The sequence below is a fragment of the Achroia grisella genome, unplaced genomic scaffold (genome assembly GCF_030625045.1).
Source record: "Achroia grisella isolate CSIRO2021 unplaced genomic scaffold, CSIRO_AGI_Agris_v1 utg782, whole genome shotgun sequence".
NCBI classification, from domain to species: Eukaryota; Metazoa; Arthropoda; class Insecta; order Lepidoptera; family Pyralidae; genus Achroia; species Achroia grisella.
The window spans coordinates 1,904,236-1,925,333 of NW_026713022.1; the positions used below are offsets into that span (position 1 = coordinate 1,904,236).

General features: G+C 32.4%; 3 protein-coding genes across 3 annotated transcripts in view; 1 reads left to right on the forward strand and 2 right to left on the reverse strand.

The window, feature by feature from the left end:
- The first annotated feature begins 5,997 nt into the window (after nucleotides 1–5,997).
- Nucleotides 5,998–8,872, forward strand: LOC131851405 (transcription factor A, mitochondrial). The gene is made up of 5 exons (XM_059201907.1): nucleotides 5,998–6,105; nucleotides 6,881–7,088; nucleotides 7,464–7,622; nucleotides 7,737–7,930; nucleotides 8,203–8,872. Exons 1-5 carry the CDS (start codon nucleotides 6,032–6,034, stop codon nucleotides 8,312–8,314), a joined length of 747 nt encoding a protein of 248 aa, XP_059057890.1. The 5' UTR covers nucleotides 5,998–6,031; the 3' UTR covers nucleotides 8,315–8,872.
- Nucleotides 8,873–9,972: 1,100 nt separating this feature from the next.
- On the reverse strand, nucleotides 9,973–11,729 carry LOC131851403 (uncharacterized). Its single transcript, XM_059201905.1, has 2 exons — nucleotides 11,418–11,729; nucleotides 9,973–11,345 (listed from the first exon to the last, which is right to left on the reverse strand). The coding sequence occupies exons 1-2, from the start codon at nucleotides 11,527–11,529 to the stop codon at nucleotides 10,768–10,770; spliced, it is 690 nt and encodes a 229-aa protein (XP_059057888.1). The 5' UTR covers nucleotides 11,530–11,729; the 3' UTR covers nucleotides 9,973–10,767.
- Nucleotides 11,730–14,450: 2,721 nt separating this feature from the next.
- LOC131851395 (frizzled-4) overlaps nucleotides 14,451–21,098 on the reverse strand; it is a 43,105-nt gene continuing 36,457 nt past the window's right edge. Inside the window, exons 2-3 of the mRNA XM_059201892.1 lie at nucleotides 19,035–19,210; nucleotides 14,451–15,356 (exon numbers count right to left, since the gene is read on the reverse strand). Coding sequence (XP_059057875.1) covers nucleotides 14,716–15,356; nucleotides 19,035–19,210 — 817 coding nt within the window. The 3' untranslated portion in view covers nucleotides 14,451–14,715. The remainder of the gene's footprint in view (nucleotides 15,357–19,034; nucleotides 19,211–21,098) is intronic.

Below are 21,098 nucleotides of genomic sequence, written 5' to 3' on the forward strand. Positions count from 1 at the left end.
ACTTAATATTTTTGATGTTATAACTTCGTCATCCAATTTTTGTCCAAGTTTTTTTAGTCTAAAAGTGAGATTTTCTATTTCTGACAGATATTCATTAATGTTATGACTAGGTCGATATTTATAGTTGAAGAATTCTTGTAAGATTTGACATTTATTACGTTCTTCTGAACCATCATATAAATTACAGAGATTGTCGAACATATCTTTTGCATTTTCACAATTTAATAAGTGTTGTACATGTTTTTTATCAATAGATGTAATTATAATAGCCTGAGCTTGAGCATCTTTTCTTTCCCAGTCGCCATCTTTTTTCAATTCATTATTGCTTGCTATTATTTCAAATAATCCTTTGGCTTTTAGTATTATTTTTATCTCGAACTTCCAGATATTATACGATTCATTATCTACTAGTCTTGTTATGTGGTCTTCATTACTATCACCCGATCTCGCCATTTTTGTTAAGAACCTCCTTGGTTCAATGGCAGGCGATATGCATTCTAGCAGCGCTTGTCAATGTAAAAATAATAAAAGAAAATAATATTTTTTTATGACAGATTACCCTTTTGTCTTATATACTATGAACATTGACTGAACTTGCTAACTGACTAATATTAACTAGTGTAGGTATCCAAAATCCTAGTCCTGGTTTTCCTTAACACTGATCCTGATCCCGGCGTTGCTTAATACTGGTGAGTGCTACTACCAATTTCCTATATTAGGTTATGGGCTAATACCAAACTTCAAAATGGATTTGTCGAAATTTCAAATTAATAAATTAGAAGGTGAAAATTGGATACATTGGAAGTATCGCATGTCAGCACTATTAAGGGGAATAGACGGTATAACGGATGTAATAAATGGATCAATTAAAAAACCGGAAGTGCCAGATAGTAGTGCTGGGGATTCAGCAGCTATGGCTAAGTACGAAGAGGACTTACGAAGCTACACTAAGTTGGATAGTATAGCTGTACTTGTAATAACTAATAATATCTCTGATAATATCCTGGATAAAATTCTAAGGTTAACGACCGCAAAGGAAATATGGGATGAATTACATCGCCTGTACGAAGGTGTATGTGAGGACCGCCTGTATGATTTGTGTTTAGAATTTTTCAGATATAAGAAAAATCCTGTTGACGACATGGCTTCACATATCTCGAAGTTGAAAAATCTGTGGTATAAGCTCAAGCAAGAATTAATGAAAGAAGAGGAAGGTAAGGATTTACCTGAAGTTCTATTAATTTGTAAAATCTTGGATACTTTACCTGAAACATATTTTTCATTCAAGTCAAGTTGGTTGTTAATGTCTAAGAAGGATAGGAATATAGAGAATATCACAAGTCAGCTGTGTGCGCATGAAAAGGCACTCGGTAACAATGTAGAGAGTGAATCTAGTTGTGAGGCCTTTGCTGTCAAAGGAGTCAAGAAGAAACCTAGTAAGTGTGAAGACAAAGGCAGTAATAACAAGGACAGTAGCAAAAAGTTTAAATGCTTTGGTTGTAAAGAGGTTGGTCACCTTAAGAAAGACTGTCCTAAGAAAGTAGTTTCTCGAAAAGATGGCAGTAGTAAGGGAATTAACATGATGTTACTGACTGTGAATTCGGCTGAAAGTAGTATTGCAGATCGTGACCATTGGAATGTAGATAATGGGGCTACGAATCATGTTACAATGCGGAATGATATCTTTCAAGATTTCGAATACTTCAGTGAAGGTCACACTGTAACTACGGCGGACAAAAATGTGATCAAGGCAGTAGGCAAAGGATCAGTTTGTATTGAGGCCGATGTTAATGGACATACTGTGAGATCGACTTTGAGAGATGTTTGGTATGTTCCTCAGATAAGTAGAAATCTGTTTTCTGTATTATCGACACAAGATAGGAATCCAGGTAGCGTGTTTGAATCACGGGTCACTACTTGTACTATGAAAATAGGAGGAATGATTACTGTGACAGGAAATAGGGAGAGGTATGGAGGATTATACAAGCTGAATTGTAGAGTCGTACCGCCTATTAATATGTTAGTAAATTTGGTACAGAAAGTTGATATATTGCAACTTTATCACGAACGTTTTGGTCATCAAAATAAAAGACATATAAGAAGTCTGATAGATAGAGAGTTGGGAATAAAAACAAAAGATAGTGAAGAATTATGCGAAGGTTGTATCTTTGGAAAATCTCACAGACAAAAGTTTGGTGTACGAGATAAAGCTACGAAACCTGGAGAACGCATACATTCGGATGTTTGTGGGCCCTTTCCATCTAGTTATTCCAAATTACGATATTTTGTACTTTTCAAAGACGAATATACACGTCATCGTTTTGTGTATTTTCTTCGGAATAAGTCGGAAGTACACGAGAAATTGAAACAGTTTCTAGTTGAAGCTAAAGTAGCTGGTCATGTTGTTAAGGAACTATTGAGTGACAATGGTGGTGAATTCGACAATGCACAAGTACGAAAAATATTGGTGGAAAATGGAATAAAGCAAAGACTGACGATGCCGTATACACCGGAACAAAACGGAAATAGCGAAAGAGATAACAGAACGATCGTGGAATGTGCTAGAGCTATGATGCATGCACATGAAAGGTTACCTGAAACTTTGTGGGCTGAATTGGTGAATACTGCTGTATATATTTTAAACAGGACAGGGCCAACGTCAGTGGAACACAAGTCACCCTCAGAACTTTGGACTGGTATAAAGCCAAGGATTAAACACATGAGGATCATTGGGTCATCATGTTATGCTCACGTACCTAAACAGACTCGAAAAAAATTACATAAGAAAGCTATGAAATGTATTTTAATAGGATATGATAATGATGATGGATATCGTCTCTGGAATGGTTCTACTGGTTTAGTAAGGTCAAGAGATGTGACATTTGATGATATGTCTCTGCTTAGAGGTGAATCACTGAAGGTGTCTGAACCCATGCAAGCAGAATTTCCTAGCAATGTAATTGAGTTGCAACCTTTGGCATTACAAAAGATAACTCAACAGAGGAATGATGAAAAATTACCTCATGTAGAATCTTCTGATGCTCAGAATATTGTAATTGATAATGATGAAGTTGACGGTCTTGTAAACAATGATGAGTTTATTGATAGAGAAGACACTTCTGTTATTAATGAAGATATATTTGATGATGCAAGAAGTAATACGCTAGAACAAAATATTGAATGTGGGGGGGGTATTAGAAGGAAATGACGAAGCCGAGCTTCACGAAACTATGGATGAACATGAGATTATAGAGGAAAGTAGTCGTATTCTTAGAGATAGGTCATCGCTTCGTCTACCACAGAAATTCAATGATTTTATTCTATATAATATAAATGGAGAGAGCACTGGTAATCAACTGGAACCTAATAGCTACAAGGAAGCTGTGAGAAGTGCTGAAAGTAAACTTTGGAGAATGGCAATGGATAAGGAAATTAATTCTCTGAAGGAAAATAAAACTTGGGTGTTGGTAGATCTCCCGAAAGGTCGGAAAGTCATACCCTGCAAGTGGGTTTTCAAGGTCAAATTAAATGCTGACGGGAATGTCGACAAATACAAGGCTAGGCTTGTTATTAAGGGATATAGTCAGAAGAAAGGCGTGGACTATTATCAAACATTCAGTCCTGTAGCAAGAATGGCGACCATTAGAAGTGTATTAGCTGTTGCCGCTAATGAACAGATGCATATGGCGCAATTTGATGTATCTACTGCTTTTCTGTATGGCGATCTTGATGAAGAAATCTACATGCGACAGCCGGAAGGTTATGAAGATAACTCTGGTAAAGTTTGTTTACTGAAGAAAAGTCTTTACGGTTTGAAGCAGGCACCTCGGTGCTGGAACAAGCGTATATTAGATTTTTTCAAGGAAATCGGTTTGAAAGTATCTGATGCTGATCCATGCCTTTTCACAAGAAAGGAGTCTAGCGAGAAGCTCATTGTGGCTCTTTATGTGGATGATGGTTTGGTAGCTGCGTCTAATCAGAAACTGATCGAAAGTTTCCTAAAAGATTTAATGGGAAAATTTAAAATCACAACGAAGTCTGTATCCTACTTTCTCGGTATAGAGATAATAACCAGAGAAGACGGCATAAAAATTCATCAGAAGTGTTATGTGAACAAAGTTCTTCGACGGTTTGGGATGGACAGCTGCAGACCGGTGCATACACCAATTGTTAGAGACATGTCTCAAAACCGGGATAAGGTCGACATGAGTAATATGTTGTTGAACTATAGACATATTGTTGGAGCCTTAGCATATCTCATGGTTGGAACGAGACCTGACATTGCATTTGCTGTTAGTGTCGTCTCAAGAAATTTGGAAAATCCAACTGAAGACGATTGTGTAAAGCTGAAACGGATTCTGCGTTATCTACAACATACGCAAGATATGGGTATTTTGTATCAAAAGAACTATAAAAAGGGCATCATAGAGTGTTATAGTGACGCTGACCATGGAGGAGACGTTGGTACTGGAAGGTCAACTTCTGGAGTACTGTGCATGTTTGCTGGTGGTGCTGTATCTTGGATGAGTCAAAAACAAGCAAGTGTTGCAATTTCAACCACTGAAGCAGAAATAGTTGCGGCCAGTGAAGCAGCTCGAGAATGCATTTGGCTAACTAGGATACTAAGCGAACTTACTGAAATACAGTATCCTCCTGTATTACAAGTGGACAATGAAGCCGCGGTGAGACTAGCGGAAAATCCTGAGTTTCACAAGAGAACAAAACATATTCTCATCAGGCACTTCTTTGTTCGAGAACTTGTGACAAAAGGTGATCTCATGGTTCAGAAAATTAGCAGTGAGTGGCAGCTTGCGGATATTTTTACTAAAGCTTTACCAAAGCCAAGGTTAGAGAAGATTAGTAAGCTGCTAGGATTACACATCGAGAGAAGATGTTAAGAACCTCCTTGGTTCAATGGCAGGCGATATGCATTCTAGCAGCGCTTGTCAATGTAAAAATAATAAAAGAAAATAATATTTTTTTATGACAGATTACCCTTTTGTCTTATATACTATGAACATTGACTGAACTTGCTAACTGACTAATATTAACTAGTGTAGGTATCCAAAATCCTAGTCCTGGTTTTCCTTAACACTGATCCTGATCCCGGCGTTGCTTAATACTGGTGAGTGCTACTACCAATTTCCTATATTAATTTTTAATGTTTTTAATTTTAATTATTATATTTTATGTAAATATTAATATATTTTATATTATTTGTAGTTATTAGCCCATAACCTGTTGAAATGGGAGATATTCCGAGTGAAATGACCTAGATAATGGATATTTTTAATAAAATACGAACATGATGTTAAACGTAATTTTTTTAATCTATCAATATATTCTTTTTAACAATGACAGAATTTATTACTCAAATACAATTATGTATATTAACCTCTATGTTCATTCAACATCCATTGTATTATTACATTACTGTTAAAATATCTATTTGACAAGCGATTAATAATCTTTGAGAATACTTATTGAGAAGAGAATTTAAAATTATATTATGAATATGTGAACTAATTTTGAAGAGAAAGGAAATTTTATCTACATTCACAAATAAAAAGAATATTTTTTTTTTTTGGCACCGATTAAAGCACTCATATAGCGATAAATCACTTGACTTGGCAACCTTGTTTTGAATCTATAAGCTGTCAACAGAGATATTTCCGGTTTTCCTGAATGCCCAATTACTGTCTATTTCCTTCTAGCTAAAAGATTATTATTATTATTCTCTATTACTGAAAATGTATGTCATCAAATATATTTTAGTATCAAGAATGCACATTATTAAACCATGTTAAGTTATGTCAGTTTTTATTAATAATTGATAACGGGAAATAGCTATTAACACTATAATAATATGAGTTAGTACTCTATGGAGATAACGAACCACATAATATTTCTGATCTGTGATCGTAGTTATCTGTGGTGATAACCGCACATCTTGGTCTTGTAATTTTTATACTGTCGTATTTTTCTTATTAAATTTTATATAATATCAATGAAGAAATAAAATTAGTTCGACATGTCGTCATTTACACAGCTAACTCGCTTTAGTAATTATATTACTGGTAGCTACAAAGCTCTTGTTCACGGAAGGTATATACATTTATATTATTGAGGTTATGACGCTTAACTTTTTCAACGTTTACATTTGTTTATTTAAAATAATACAACATTTTTGGATAATTGTAATAAGTAAATAAAAATAGAATATAATATTCAATAAAATAATGTAAGGAAAACAACGATAAAATACTTATTTTTAAATACATGTTGATAATAATGTTTAATTGATTTTTATTTATGAACTAAATTAGTTCGACATATTAAAACTGTTATTCAAAAGTTAACAGCTATCTTTGCCTAAATGTTGCGATGCAAGAGACCTGTAAAAAGCCTAATATGACCAAATGTTCTATACTGTATATATATATATGTATAGAATATTCTGCTCAATGTTTATATTTGGACAATTTTCCAAATCAGGTTAAATAATAAAAACTTAAAAACAAACCACCAATGTGGCCATTTACATTTCATATTGAATTTGTAATGTTCATATTTAGATCCTATTAATAATTTTCAACTTTGCACTTTACATCATCATCATCCCATCACTTTACTAACTTTGAGCTTGGTATATTATTTACGACTAAAACTATATAATAATAATGAAGCTAAATTTTTGTTTTATATAGATAATAATATAAAATCTCTAGATCAATCATGCTCCAGCTAAATATAGTTTTCTGCATTTATTATTCTAACCATTTATTTCTTGATTTTTAAGGTAACAACTTTATTAGATTGTAAAATAAGTTAAATATATGTATACAGATTATCATTAACACGATTTTTAAATTAATTACAGAGGCCATTGGTTCGCACCACAAATATGTAATTATACCAGGAAGTCAGCTGAAGAAAGGTTGGGCATAGACAAACCAAAGCGGCCATTGACACCATTCTTCAAATTCATGACTCAGATGAGACCGGCACTGCTTGCTAAGAATCCCGGGATCACTTCAAAAGAGGCGATAGCATGGACCTCAAAGCACTGGCAACAACTTGATTCTGAGGTATTTTCTAGTTAAAATACAAAATAATTTTATCTACCTTAGAAATTAATAAGTAATGAAATAAACCTATCTACTTTTAAATTTAAGAGTAATTAGATTTTAAAAGCAGGCACATGTATTTAATGCTTCATTCTTCATTTTTCATTGAAATGTTTAAAATAATTAAATCCAATAACAAGAGAAATCAATAAATTATAAATAACATATTTATAAATTTAATATATCACCATCTCTACCCAATTGCTTTATTGAAAATAGGGTTTCAGATATGAACAAAGTATATTTGATAACTTAATTGGTAAAATAAAGCAATAAATATTTCAAATGAATTCACAAAAACATTTATTCATTGATAATGAAATTGTTACTTTCTAGACCAAGGCACAAATGTTGAAAGAGTATGAAAAAGATATGGAGGATTACAAAAAAATTAAAGATATCTATGAGTCTTCATTAACTGAAGAACAAAAAGCAGATATCAAGAAGCTGAGGGAAGAAATGGCCGTGGCACGGGAGAAGAGAAAATTAAAAGCTGTAAGACTATACATATTTAAAAATAAGACAAAAATAATTTATATTATAGGAATGTAGTATTTTTGTGCATTTATAACTTTTTTTTATAATATAATAATTTATTATAAATTTCAGGATTTTAAAGAATTAGGTCGTCCAAAAAAGCCAATGTCATCTTATTTTCTTTATGTACAGTCAAGAAAAGAAACATTTCAGGGGAAAAATATAAAAGAGTATCAACTAAAAATGAAAGAAGAGTGGCTAAAACTGGCTGAAAGTGAAAAGGCCAAATATGAAAAGCAGGCTCTGGAACTTATGAATAAGTACAAGTTAGTATTAAATAAAATAAATATTACAATTTTATGATCTTATCAAGAGGTGAAGTGTTACTTTAGATGACTGAACAATCTGAATATAATAATAGACAGTCTTCATCATGTGATGCTCTACCAGCCCTGTATTGGCACAATACTATAGAATGCACCATTCCATTATCATGTATTAAACATAAAAGTTTATAATTATATTCATATCACAACAAGATAATTTACCAAGCCAGGTGTATTTATTATTAAATCTTTTCTAAAACTCTTTGTTACAGAAAAGATATAGAAGCTTGGGAATTAAAAATGATCACAATTGGGCGGACGGATGTGGTACGCGCGAAGCCTGTAAGGGACAAGAAATCAAAGAGTATAGATAAAAAACAATAGGAATTCGGGTGCTCTGACAGCTCAACTGACTTGAATATTACACACACAAAACTTAGTAATAAGAATAATGATTTTGTACAAAGTAAACCTAAAAATGAAAGGTGTAGTTCCACTAGTCCAGAAATAAAACTTAATATAAGTAGTAAAACTGTCACTAGATCTGATAGTGATAATAAGAAAAAAGAGTCAGAAGAATGTCAGAGCACGGGTGAAAAGGATGGAATTCAAACAAAAAGGACTGAGCTACACACTCCTACTTTAGATAAAAGTAAACAAAGTAAGACAATAATGAATACTATAAAAAGTTTCTTTACAAAGTTTTAGTTTGTCAGTATTTCACTTTACTAGATCTTGTTATTTTTTTATTTGACATTTTGATTTGTTTATGCATTTTATTGTGTCATAGTCTTTAGTTATTCAGTAGTAAACTTATTATAATATAATTTTTTGTTTTATTTAGTATCATTTCATTATACTTTTCGTTTATATACCTTTTTGTCTGCTTTGTTTAATTAGTTACTTTAGGAGTTCAACTCATATGTAAAAATATATTCATAGCATACTAACGGTAGTATGCTATGAATCCCATTACCCATGTATGGATTTACAGTATCTAGTTCCCATCTTAGTATAATACATATTTACGTAATTTATGTAACCATTTCTTATCTTTACGTAAATGAATAAACTTGGAATTTGATTACAGCTACGTTGCTATTCAGAGTATTCAACGAACTACATGGAAGGAAATGATAAATAACAACAGACCTTTACACCATTTTTTTTATTTCAACTGTGTTAGAAAATATAATTAAAATAAACCTTTCATTTATATTTGATTGAACTTTAGATTAAATTATCAAACAACTTGCATTTAACGGATTTATTACATAGTTTATATTGATAAATAATACAATGCCCATTGGCTAGGTACAATATTAACAAAATATTTTACAAGATTTTTATGGAGTTACTTGTGCACATCATACCAGGTTACCAGTTTACTGAATCTGTAACATGTTAGAATTAGTTTAGGTCAATGTGCAGTTAGGGAATATTCAATTATTAATGTATCACAACTCAAGGACCACAGCTACTGCATTAATTTTTTATTTTTATTTACGAAAGAAATTTCAGTTATATACTCAAAGAGCCACTTGGCTAGCTATTCAAGTATATGGCAACTTTAAATATGCATCAATGTAGTTTTTTTTTTACAATGACCCATATTATAATTGGGTGGTATGTGCCATAATTATTTTGAATTTCCTAACTATTAATCTGGAATATTGAAGTTATATATGAGATTTTGGAAAGAAATTATTATTATAAACTGGTTAAGTTGTTACTGCAATATTTTATACTATATATATATGAGGTGAATAAATAAGTACCCCATAATAACACTAATTATCTGGTAGTCAGAAAAGGATTTTTGTCATATACCACATTATAAGATATTAGGACACAAGCCTAAGTGTATAACTTGCAACACTTATGCCTGAAATACATCACAAGTCTCACTGAAAATTTAATTTGGGACTTTTTAATTCAAAGCAAGATGATTACATCACCACTCTATGAAGTATATAAATTTATGGATGACATATTTTTCATATGTTTCAACCTAATTACACAAATCCTGAGAATTCTTATATGTAATGCAAAGTTAAGATTATACAAATATGTACAACAAAATATTTGTCCTTATAGGCCTTATTAGATATATGATGGACAATTTAATAACAGATCTTATTATTATTATGTAAGTATATAAAAATATTACAGGAAGATTGAAATAGTTAATCTAATTTGGCATACACTGCATTTTTCCAACAATAAATATGATTCACATGGAAATAATAAATTGAATAATTAAAAATGCATAGATTTGAGATTTGGAAGGGCTAATCATGTTTGAATATAGAGCATACATTCTATGTCATCACTGTGGCTCGTACACAATACATTCTGGTACTTTATGAGGGTGATGACCACCTCTGCAAAGTCCATATCTGTTACAATGTTGTAATAAAAACCTAATTGTATTGACATTGAAACATTATACATACATCTTTCAATACAATGTGGAATCATCCACATTTTGGATGGTAAGAGAGCTAATGGAAATTCACATTGTTCAGAGGACATGAATTTAAAGTGCATGATTGCTTAAAATTTCGCAAATAAAATGCATGCATAAAAAGAGTTCTTTAGAATTTTGAGCAAGATGTTAATTTGAACTAAAATTTATTAACTGTCTTTATTTACAAAATGGTACCTATTTTAAAACTAAAATGGCAATATGTGACTAAAACGCACATATGTCATGTCTCACTTATATATAAAGGCACAAGCAATCAAAACTATGGAACATTCTTGTCAGGATCTAGCCCGCTATTGTTGTATAACACTCAGTCAATTTATTGCCCTCATTTTGGGGTTCCAAGTAATTATAATGTTGCAAAATTTTCAATTATTGTATTATAAAGTGATTGGATGCAAATAGTAGTGAATAGATAAATGCATACATCTTGAAAAATCACTCCTGACCATTGTGTGATACTAAGTACTTTTTGTAGTCTATCAGTCTGTGGTGATAAACCATTTAGTAATTGAATCACATTTGCAAACTTTGAATTAGTTTTTGTAGGAAAAAATATTAATTTTGTAATAACATATATGGCAAAAGGAAGAAAAATATATGTACTGTCAAGTGTTATAAAAGATAATCCATATAAGAGTTGAATGAGTAGGGATAACAAAACTATGTCATATTTGTGGCTGATCAATTTATCCCAAATTGTAGATGTTTGTTCTGTCTCCACTGGTGAGAGAACATTCGCTGAATCATTCTCATTAACAACATCACCATTGCCTGCAATAATGTCATGCATTGGTGTCAACAAATCAAAAGTTTCAGACTCAACAATAAGTACTCCATTATTGAGAGTGGATTTACTGCTGCTACTCTCTGAGGTTGTAGAAAGTTCGTAATTTTGTTCGGGAATTGGATTTCTGGCCGGTGATACTAAAATGAAAAAGAAAAGATTAAGAAAATTCCAGATTAATAAACAAGTTATGTAAATTATTGAAATAGTACCTGTACAACATTCGTCGCTAGATTTTCCAGATATAAGTTGAAGTCTGTTATGACTATTTTCTAATATTCTTCTTCTACGAGCTTCGCGCCGTGCTGCTGCTGCATCAGCCATGGTAAGATTTTATTTTGGTGATAGCCCCAGAACCAATAAAGATAAAAAATATTATTTCACTAAAAGGAAGTAAACTTTCTTAGTATTTTTATCACATGGGCGTAATTATTGAATCCATGCTTTATAGTGTTCGATTTTGATAAATAGATAAGTATTTTTAATGATTATTTATTTTTATTTCACAATCGAATTGAATCAAGTGAATGACCAAAATGAGTGAATGTGCATCACAGATCACAGAGACAGCCACGAAACTCGAACTGTCATAATTGACATTGACATTATAAATACAATCATTAGAGAACATACAGTAAAACAATACTAGACGTAGTGACTATTTGCTTAGCGAAAATAACTTTTTACATATTAGGCGCCTACCAAATATTTTTAATAAATTATGATATTCGATTTATAACTAAGTATATATTTGTTATGACAATCACAGATGTTTTCAATTGAACTTCTATTTTATGACAACTTCATATAGTTTATCGCACACTGAGGAGTCACAGAGGGCCTTAGTAGTGTTGCGATTCACGGGCCAACGAGTGCAATGAAGATTGGTACCTGACTGTATCTATTGCTAGATTAATGCTCTATAGGTAGATTAGGTTTAAGCACACGGGTGACGGATATGCAAAAATAATAATGCTGTTGACCCCCGGTTATCCGACAAACGTTTTGCAAGGCAGTGTCGGACCATCGAATTTGTCGGATTATACAGTACTCCCCTATAGTCCGGAATTTTTTGCAAAAGAGTACCTTGTAATCCTACAAACTACAGATTCAGTGATAAGATTCTATATGTTATATATGTATATGCACTCTGAAGTACAAATTATACTTAATTATGTATGTCAACTACTAAAAGATTTGTAACGATTTAGGCGGTCTAAAATATTTAATTTTTCTTTAATTGTCAGTGTTTTGTGCTTTCCCTTCTGAGCTGTATATACATAATAGAGTTTATTATTATAATAGGTTTTATTTCTGTAAGCATTGTTACGAGTTAGAGATTTCGTTGTAGAGCAAAATGTTCCTTTAAATGTTTTAGTCATCATCATCATTATTACATGGTATAAAATAAATTTGCCCTCGCTGTTTGTCCCTATGTATGCTTCTTTCATCTTTGATACTACGCAACGGATTTTGAAGCGATTTTTATTTAATGTGATTCTAGAGGAATATTCATATACCTATATAATACACATACAAAGGTGCGAAGCCGGGGTGGGTAGCTAGTTTACATATATAACATAAAGGACTTCATGTTATCATATACCCTTCAAGATGTAAATTTGGTGTAAGGAAGCCCGTATTTTCTATACATTATTTCATGTTTCAGTTCCATATTTATTGGTATACAGGTTAGAAAGCAAGTTTAACGACAGAAATATACAGTCTGCCTCCGTATATTGACAGCGAAAAGTCAATTATATCTGTATATAGTCAATATGTATCTCAGGAACTACTATTTTATGGTGGTAGATGGTAGATAATGCATTAAATAAAACATAAGGTCATGATATATACATAACTTTTATTTCAACATACCTTACATTAAGTTTATGTACAAAATACTATATTTACGTAATAAATTCCGTATTTACAATATAATACTATTTTGGCAATACACGGCTTCTGTAACCGCATTGTAACACTATATTAGAAATATAATGTAGCATCTCCAAATAATAAATTTCCTGGGTATGAGTTTGACCTTGACACTCTAGAACTAATTAGTACCTACCTAATACACCATGCTCAATGCAATGGGTTAGGAATAACATTAAAAATGGTGGGATAGATAACTTATAGATATTTCTATATATGTAGTTCAGTAGTTGTATAATTTTCTAAAAAATACTAACTAAAGTTTTACTATCCCGACTTATACACCCAACATATCGTGAATTAAAAATAAAACCTTTGTAACTTATATTTCTGAACGACTTTGCGAGGTTAAGTAATAAAATACGCAACATAATTGTATTGATTGGATTATAATTAATTAAAATTAATTGCAGATATGGCGGTAGATTTACACTGAATCATTGATTGATATACCTATAGGTATTCTGCGAAATGTATGTACATGAAAATTATTTATTTGGTAGTTGACAATGCCTTTGGCTACTCTATCTCTGAAATTGCGGTCATGAAGGTATACGGTACAATATAAAATAAAATATACTCCACGCACACCTATCTGATTTTGTTAGTGTAATAAGCTCAGTTCTCGTCGCTATACTTACAACAGCACAGTGATACTAATTTCCTTAATCGTGATTTATTTATACACATTCGTGATATATAAACTTTATACAAAAAAAAAAGAACAGTGTGTTCAACATATCTGTGAAGTAGCAAAAATATGAGAGATTGATCTGAGATATTGCTCTTACAATTAGTTCAAATTACAGCGGTTATTTTATTGCCATTACATATTTGAAGTGCCTACATAGCAAAATATTATTATCATGACGCATGTATGTTGTTGCCAGTAGTTTCGCCTTTCAATTTATGATATGTTGGACGCGCTGTATAGTTACTGTTCTTATATGAAATTACCCACAATATCTTATAATACTTCCTCGTTATTGATACTTACAATATAACGTATACAGTATGTATTATAATAATAATTTTATTATTCAGGAAAATATAAGCAAATGCTCAAAAATGCCTAAATAACTTTGTATATTTTTCCCTATAGGATGATTTTTTCGTTGCCTACTTAAGTAGAAATATTTACATAGTAATCTTTACTAAATTTATTGATAATATTAATATAATTTTTCATGTATTGTATAGTCAGTTAAATAATAAATATACTTAATAAAGATTAGTAATACGTCTTTATTACAGTCTATTTAAATATTTTACTATAATCGATGACTTGAATTGTATGTTACATTGTTCTTAAGAAAACATGCATTGCTCGCCCTTTGCATGACAAGACTTGGCATGTTGTAATTGCCTAATTTAATTAACCAATCCATTGTTGGTCTATTTCAGCCTTAAAACTATACAAACGTAATTAATGGCACTTCAAAACCTTATATTTTACATCAATGAAACATATTCTATTATATACAGTCCTATCATTATTAAATGCAATCTGAGGCGCTCTTGCTATAGTGACGTGTCTTTTGAAACTTGAGCAGACGGCTACCAATGTGCCGGTCAAAGGATAGTTTCACCAGCAGAGTAATGATAATGTCTTGGCTTTCTGTACGAATGTTGCTGTGGTGGTCTGTACGTCGCGTATTTGTGAATCTGTGACCGCGACAGTGTATGCGGGTGAGTGGCATAACAATGTAAGGTTAAAGGCGTAGGTGGCGGACCGGATGGGCACTTTGCTAAAGGTGGTTTCCTTGGTCCAGCTATCATTCGCCATAAGGCTTTTAATCGGGGCGTCGCTATCCAAACTGCGACCATAACACCCAATATTTGCGTTGCGAAAATTCTGAACAAGAACACCCAAAATGCAGGATGCGGATGGGTTGACGGTTCAGTAGATGGCATAGGAGCTGATAACCAGTGATCTCTCCAAGCATACTCGTACATCCATGTTGCTAGTATGCAAGTAGATGGCACGGCGTATAAAGCTGCGAAGGCTCCTAGTCGTAGTAAACTCTGGTCTGTTGGTGGTTGCGGAGGGCCGCTCAAGAGAGCAGACGGAGCTGGTATCGGAGCAGGCCGCCGCAGTATTGCGCGAAGGCCCGATGCAAGGAACAGGCAGCCAAGAAGTAGGCATATCGACTCCGGGACGATAACCAATGCCAATAAAGATTTAGTAGACTGATTACCCACAAAGCAAGTACCTGGAAAAGAAAAATATAAACTTTTAAAGAAATGAGCACAAATAAATGTAAGGCTTTTGCGGATGCGGATTGTTTCCAGAGTACCTTCTACTCGTACCTATATTGAGCTGAATAACATTCCGTTTCGACTAAACCAGCTCTCAAAGCGAACACCTACACAAACACGGCGAGAGAAAAAAGGCTTGCATTAATAAGGCAGCGGTTAAAAAGGCCGATTTAAAATTGAAATATGAACGTACGAGGAGGAAAGGTGTCGTATTTAACGGCTCGAATAATGGTCGAGCATTTCTTTCGGACTCCATAATGGAAGTGGAAATAATAAAAATAAAAACACAATACGCGTGGCACGATTGAAACTGCAATATGCCTGAGAAATCAGTTGATGATACGTTTATACTTGGTAGGTATGTTATTCTGTGTTTTATACAATATACAGTATTACAAGATTGGTATTAGGTACATGCATATCTTTAAATCAAATCAAACTTAAGTAATTGTTGTAATGCTGTATACAATTATCTAGTAGGTATAACAGAATAATTAGAAAAATAGAATACTGTGCAAAAATGTAAAATGATCCTTTTGTTGTCTCTTTTTTTTAATATAATTTTCAAGAGAAGTTCATTAACGTTTCATTGACTACACAATTTATTATCTTCTATATTTTAGATTGAAATATTGTTGACAAAGCTTAACATTAATTTATAGAACGTCTGTTGAAATATTTTATGATATCTATCTACTACATAAAGAGCGGGTAATCATGCAATATAGTATGGACACCTGATATACAGCATAACGAAGCCTTATATTGGACTAATGAACGTAAAAGGATTAATCTCATAGACCTATAATCTTTAGGGATATCAAAGGATGTGCTAAAATATTCTTATAATAAACCAGAATTTGTGCTCTGTTTTAATACTCAACAGACTTTATATCAAAACATAATATAAACTATTTACATATATAATAGCTTTGGCAGCTTTATTATCAATTAAAATAGATTAAAAACTGGGCCTTATAATATTCTCTTAGATGGTATATCTATCCTTGTAATATACCTACCATCTAAGAGTTACACAGAACAAAATTGTTGTTTTCAATTGTTGTCAAACTGCGAAAGGATTAGTATATAATTGTAAAATTACAGATTTTAATTTATTTTCCAATTATTATTAGTAGCATTGTTACTTAATTAGGGCTAAGAGAAGAAATATGTAAGATTGTACACCACTTTATCATTGGAAGAGCCTCTACAAAGTCCCAGCGTAATCACTAACAACAAAGGGACTACTTATTAGACTTTATTATCTTAAATGTTAATTCCTAGTTATATTAATTATTATTTCAGTAACAATTATCAGTGCGGCATTCTACAAGACGGCGCTTGTCTTTAAATTAGGATTTAATCGTCCCTAGCTTATATGATAAGGAGTTTGTTTGATAAAAAATAAATAAATATAAGTACCCAAGACAATGCGACGTTGTTATTTCAAGAATACGTAGAATTTATGTACACAAGTTTTCTTCGTGTTGTTTTTTTTTCATTAGACTAGAATAACAGACACGTTGAGTTCGGGCGTATTTGGAAGGTAGTGATCATTGTTTATAGACATATGTTCTGCTGTCTGTTTATTTGGGAGTATTCGGAGTTCTGTCGGCAATTGCGTAAGGTTTTACAATAAAATACCAGAATCTGTTATAAATCTGCCAGAAAAAAGATTTAAATGTCAAATAAAACAGTTCCTTTGCAAAAAGCTTACTATAAAATTGAAGAATTCGTTAATGATAATAATGTTTTTATAGAAAAACTTTAAATATATAGCACTGACAATATTATCTGATTACATTAATAATGAGTGCGTAGCGACTTCTATGTTGATTATCGCATGCCTCTTACTTGTTATACTGTAATTATTTATATAAAAAAAACAACTATTAAAAAGAGCAACACACAAGTTTCTAGCTCATTCTTCCTGTGATGAATCTGCATTCCGAATGAGTGGTAGATTATTCAAAAGTGCTTGTAATGAGTTTATTTGAATAAAATTATTTTATTTCTATTTATTTCTATTTCTGTATATTGACTTTTCTTAATAAAATAAATCCTTTACTTGTTAATTTTTTTTTGTTATCTATGGGTGAAGGAATTATTAAAATCAGCTGAATACTGGCCACTTATTACTTTTTTTTCTATAATAAATTTCTTTTATTATTCGAACATTGTAGGTATTCTAAAGTAACACTTTCTTCTTTGTATTGTTCTATTTGGTTTCCCTTGCGGGCTACAACTGTAGTCTATTTCTTTACAATATTTAAAATTCACCCGTATACTTCCTGGCTAACATTAATTACAAATAAAAAATCAAATATTTCGTCTTTATAATATTTAGTAAGTAGTTTAGATTTCACAAGTCAGTACATTGAGACCTTCGATAATAGGTACAATACTTGGGGTATTTCATGGGTACAATTCCCAATGCCTTTGTAGTATGAGTACGTGCTTCTGAGCACTCATACAACATTCAATCGCTTTGTAAAAGCCGCCAATTAAACAACCGAGACAGGACTATAAACTGAGCTTTAATCAGGCCTATTGTGATTTTATACGGATATAATAGATTTGGAACATAATCGATTGATCTAAGTATTATACAGAAAGAACTACAGGTATTGTTCTGCCGGAAGTAAACCTATTGTAAAGTAGGTACCTACTTACCTAATTTAACCATGAATTCTAAATTTTAGAACGAGATAGGCATGTGTATTAGTATTAGAAAAAGAAGTTTAATAATATAGTATAACTTGGCATTACAAAAAGACGATTTTAATTGTCATTTGTTTCATCGACGTCATCATATAGGTATACATACATATGAGCAATCAAATAAAACAGATATCCAAATCTTTTTTTATAAATGAAGGAGTAATGAAGAGTCCACCATTGTTCAAAAAAAGAAATCATTGAGAACCTCTTTGTTTGAAGTCGGTTAAAAATGTAAATTGCATTAAATAAACAGTCAATTTAACGTACAAGTTTTCTTGTAGCTATATCTGGGTACATACACTTTGCAAGCTTTTAATATTTATGAAATTCGATGCTTTCTAGCCATGTTATTCTTAACGATACTTATATGGTAGGTAGTTGGCTTTACACGGAATTGCTCTCCATATGCGGCGTGGAACTTCTTGCTAAAGTAGCTAAAAACAATTACCATCACATAGAAATAAATATGTAGTCATGTAATAACTATTTATCTATACTGAAATAAAATTTATCAACTAAATAGTTACAATAATAATAATATCTATATATTGCCAAAAAAAAAGATAGAAACATAAATTTGCATGCGTACACTGTTTAAATTATTTAGTTGAGGTCTAACAAGGAATTTTTTTTTATTATATTCACAAAATTGAGTGTAATAAATAGCCTAAACATTTTGTTTACAATAGTGTTGTACTAATGTAACTAATAATAGTTTGTTCGTCATTATTTTTCTGTAATTACTGATCCATGTTTTGATGTCTATTACAGTACTCATTTTTTCAATTTATTTTTCAATGTATATTTTGGTATTTATACTAAAATAACTTTATGGCAACCTTTTCTGATTTCATTCTTACAGAATACCTGATATCATATTAATGATGTATCATGCGTAAAAATCTCACCTGTGAGTTCATCAGCATCAACGTCTCTAGTGACAAGAACAGCGGCGGCCAACGCTGCCGGCACACCCCACGCTGCCAGCTGGAGGAGCGAGGAGTGACGGTCGTTGCGTGCTGTACCAGGAGTAGTCGGTGGTCTTAGAACGCTCGCGCGCCACGCACCTGCCACCACAACCCACCTGGAACAAAGAATAGATTGTTTTTTTATTTAGTTTTATTTATCCTTTAACGGAAAGGTAAAGGGAACTGCGCACATACAGCCATGTTTACATGTTGGAACGGATTGTTTTCATGACAGTTTCGCCAACGCGCACGTGACACCCCTTGTGTTTCAGGCGTCCTTAGGCTACGGTAACCGTTTACCATCAAAAGGGCTATATGCTTGTTTGACGATTACCCTAAAAAATAATCTAGAGGCAAAAATTTATAAAATCGAAAATATTTCAGTCGTCTGTTATAATAGTTTGTTCGTCATTATTTTTCTGCAATTATCTTGTATTCTGTAAATCTATGTTTTGAAGTCTATTACAGTACTAATTTTTTCAATGTATATATCTGAATGAAATAATCTAGAGGCAAAAATTTATAAAATCGAAAATATTCCAGTCGTCTGCATGGATATCTCTAAAAAAATGTTTTAATGGTAAATAAGCTGACGTTCCATCTGAGTACGTACGTAGCTGTCGCGTTTCTAAATGATCAGCACTACGGATATTAAGTTCTTATGTGACACCTATGATAGCATTCAAGAGCTGCTAATATAAAGTAGGTATGCATTGCCATTCCAAAGAATTAAGATGTCAAGCATCATCCTGTAATTTCATGTTTCATATAAATCATTGCCATTAGATACTTTTTGAGATCTTACTTCATAGAATAAGTATGGCAATTACGGCCTGACAAAAAATTATGAATATGCAACTTATAGATATTCCTTGAAAAATAGATGTTTGTTAAAACTATAGTTGTGATAAAATAATATCATACGATACGTAATTGATAAGTGAACCATTTTAATAACAATAATAATATTAAAATACACATAGGTATATTTTAGGAAATCCGTACATATAACCACATAATATATCATATTGATATACATACATATTCGTAAAATACGTAAACATTATGTGTATAGCTATTTACGTGGAGGTTTCCGTAAAGGTACTACTAGACCTTAATCGAAGTTTTTATGTTTTTTTAATGTCGATGATTAAAGTAATTAAAAAGGCAATAAAAGAAACGTTTATTAAGGCACTACGTGAACCAACCATTGTGAACAGGCGACCATAAAGAATATCCTTCTATATTATAGATAACAATATTAATTCATCGATCAATTTATAACTGGTAAGCAATTCTTGGTCCCTTACGAGTTTTTTGCATTGGTATCCCAGGCATAACGCAGTGCAAAAATATCTTTGCTGCCCTACTGTGTTGTTGATGACTGTGTTGTCCCACTGGATTAAGGTCTCCGTTATTTCCCTCCACATCGAACCAGCCTTTATATATGTACCACCAGTAATGAGTATGACGGATAAAGCTGTCATTATTGCATTCAAGTATATGTAGTTTAGGAAGGCCGATAACCTAACCGACACATCACCTGTCTGAAACCCCGGGATTAGATATATTTAGACTTAATCATAAAATATAGTACTGTTATAAAATATGTTGACGGCACAGGCCATTATATATAACCTTTGTCATCCCTTACTTAGCTTAGCTTGTTAAAACTCTGACAGGTAAATCCAACCAGTACCAGCAAAAGGTGTCGCCTTGTTTCGGCCCGACCACCAGCGTAATCTGATCTACCTTGCCTCCCTAAAAAATAAGTATTTCAACCGGTAATGGGATAGTTATAGGATTTAAAGAGGTCGTATAAAGGTGGACCAAGATACCCGCAGTGGCGTGTCACTGGCACTTGAACAAACAACAGTGGTGTTTGAACAGAACCGAAAGTGGCGATAGCCCAAACATTCATGTTTGCCCGCTCGCCCGATTGTTTGATCCGGGCTTTGCCGCCAACACACATGTTGGCTAACATTTTACTAATGTTTGTACGAT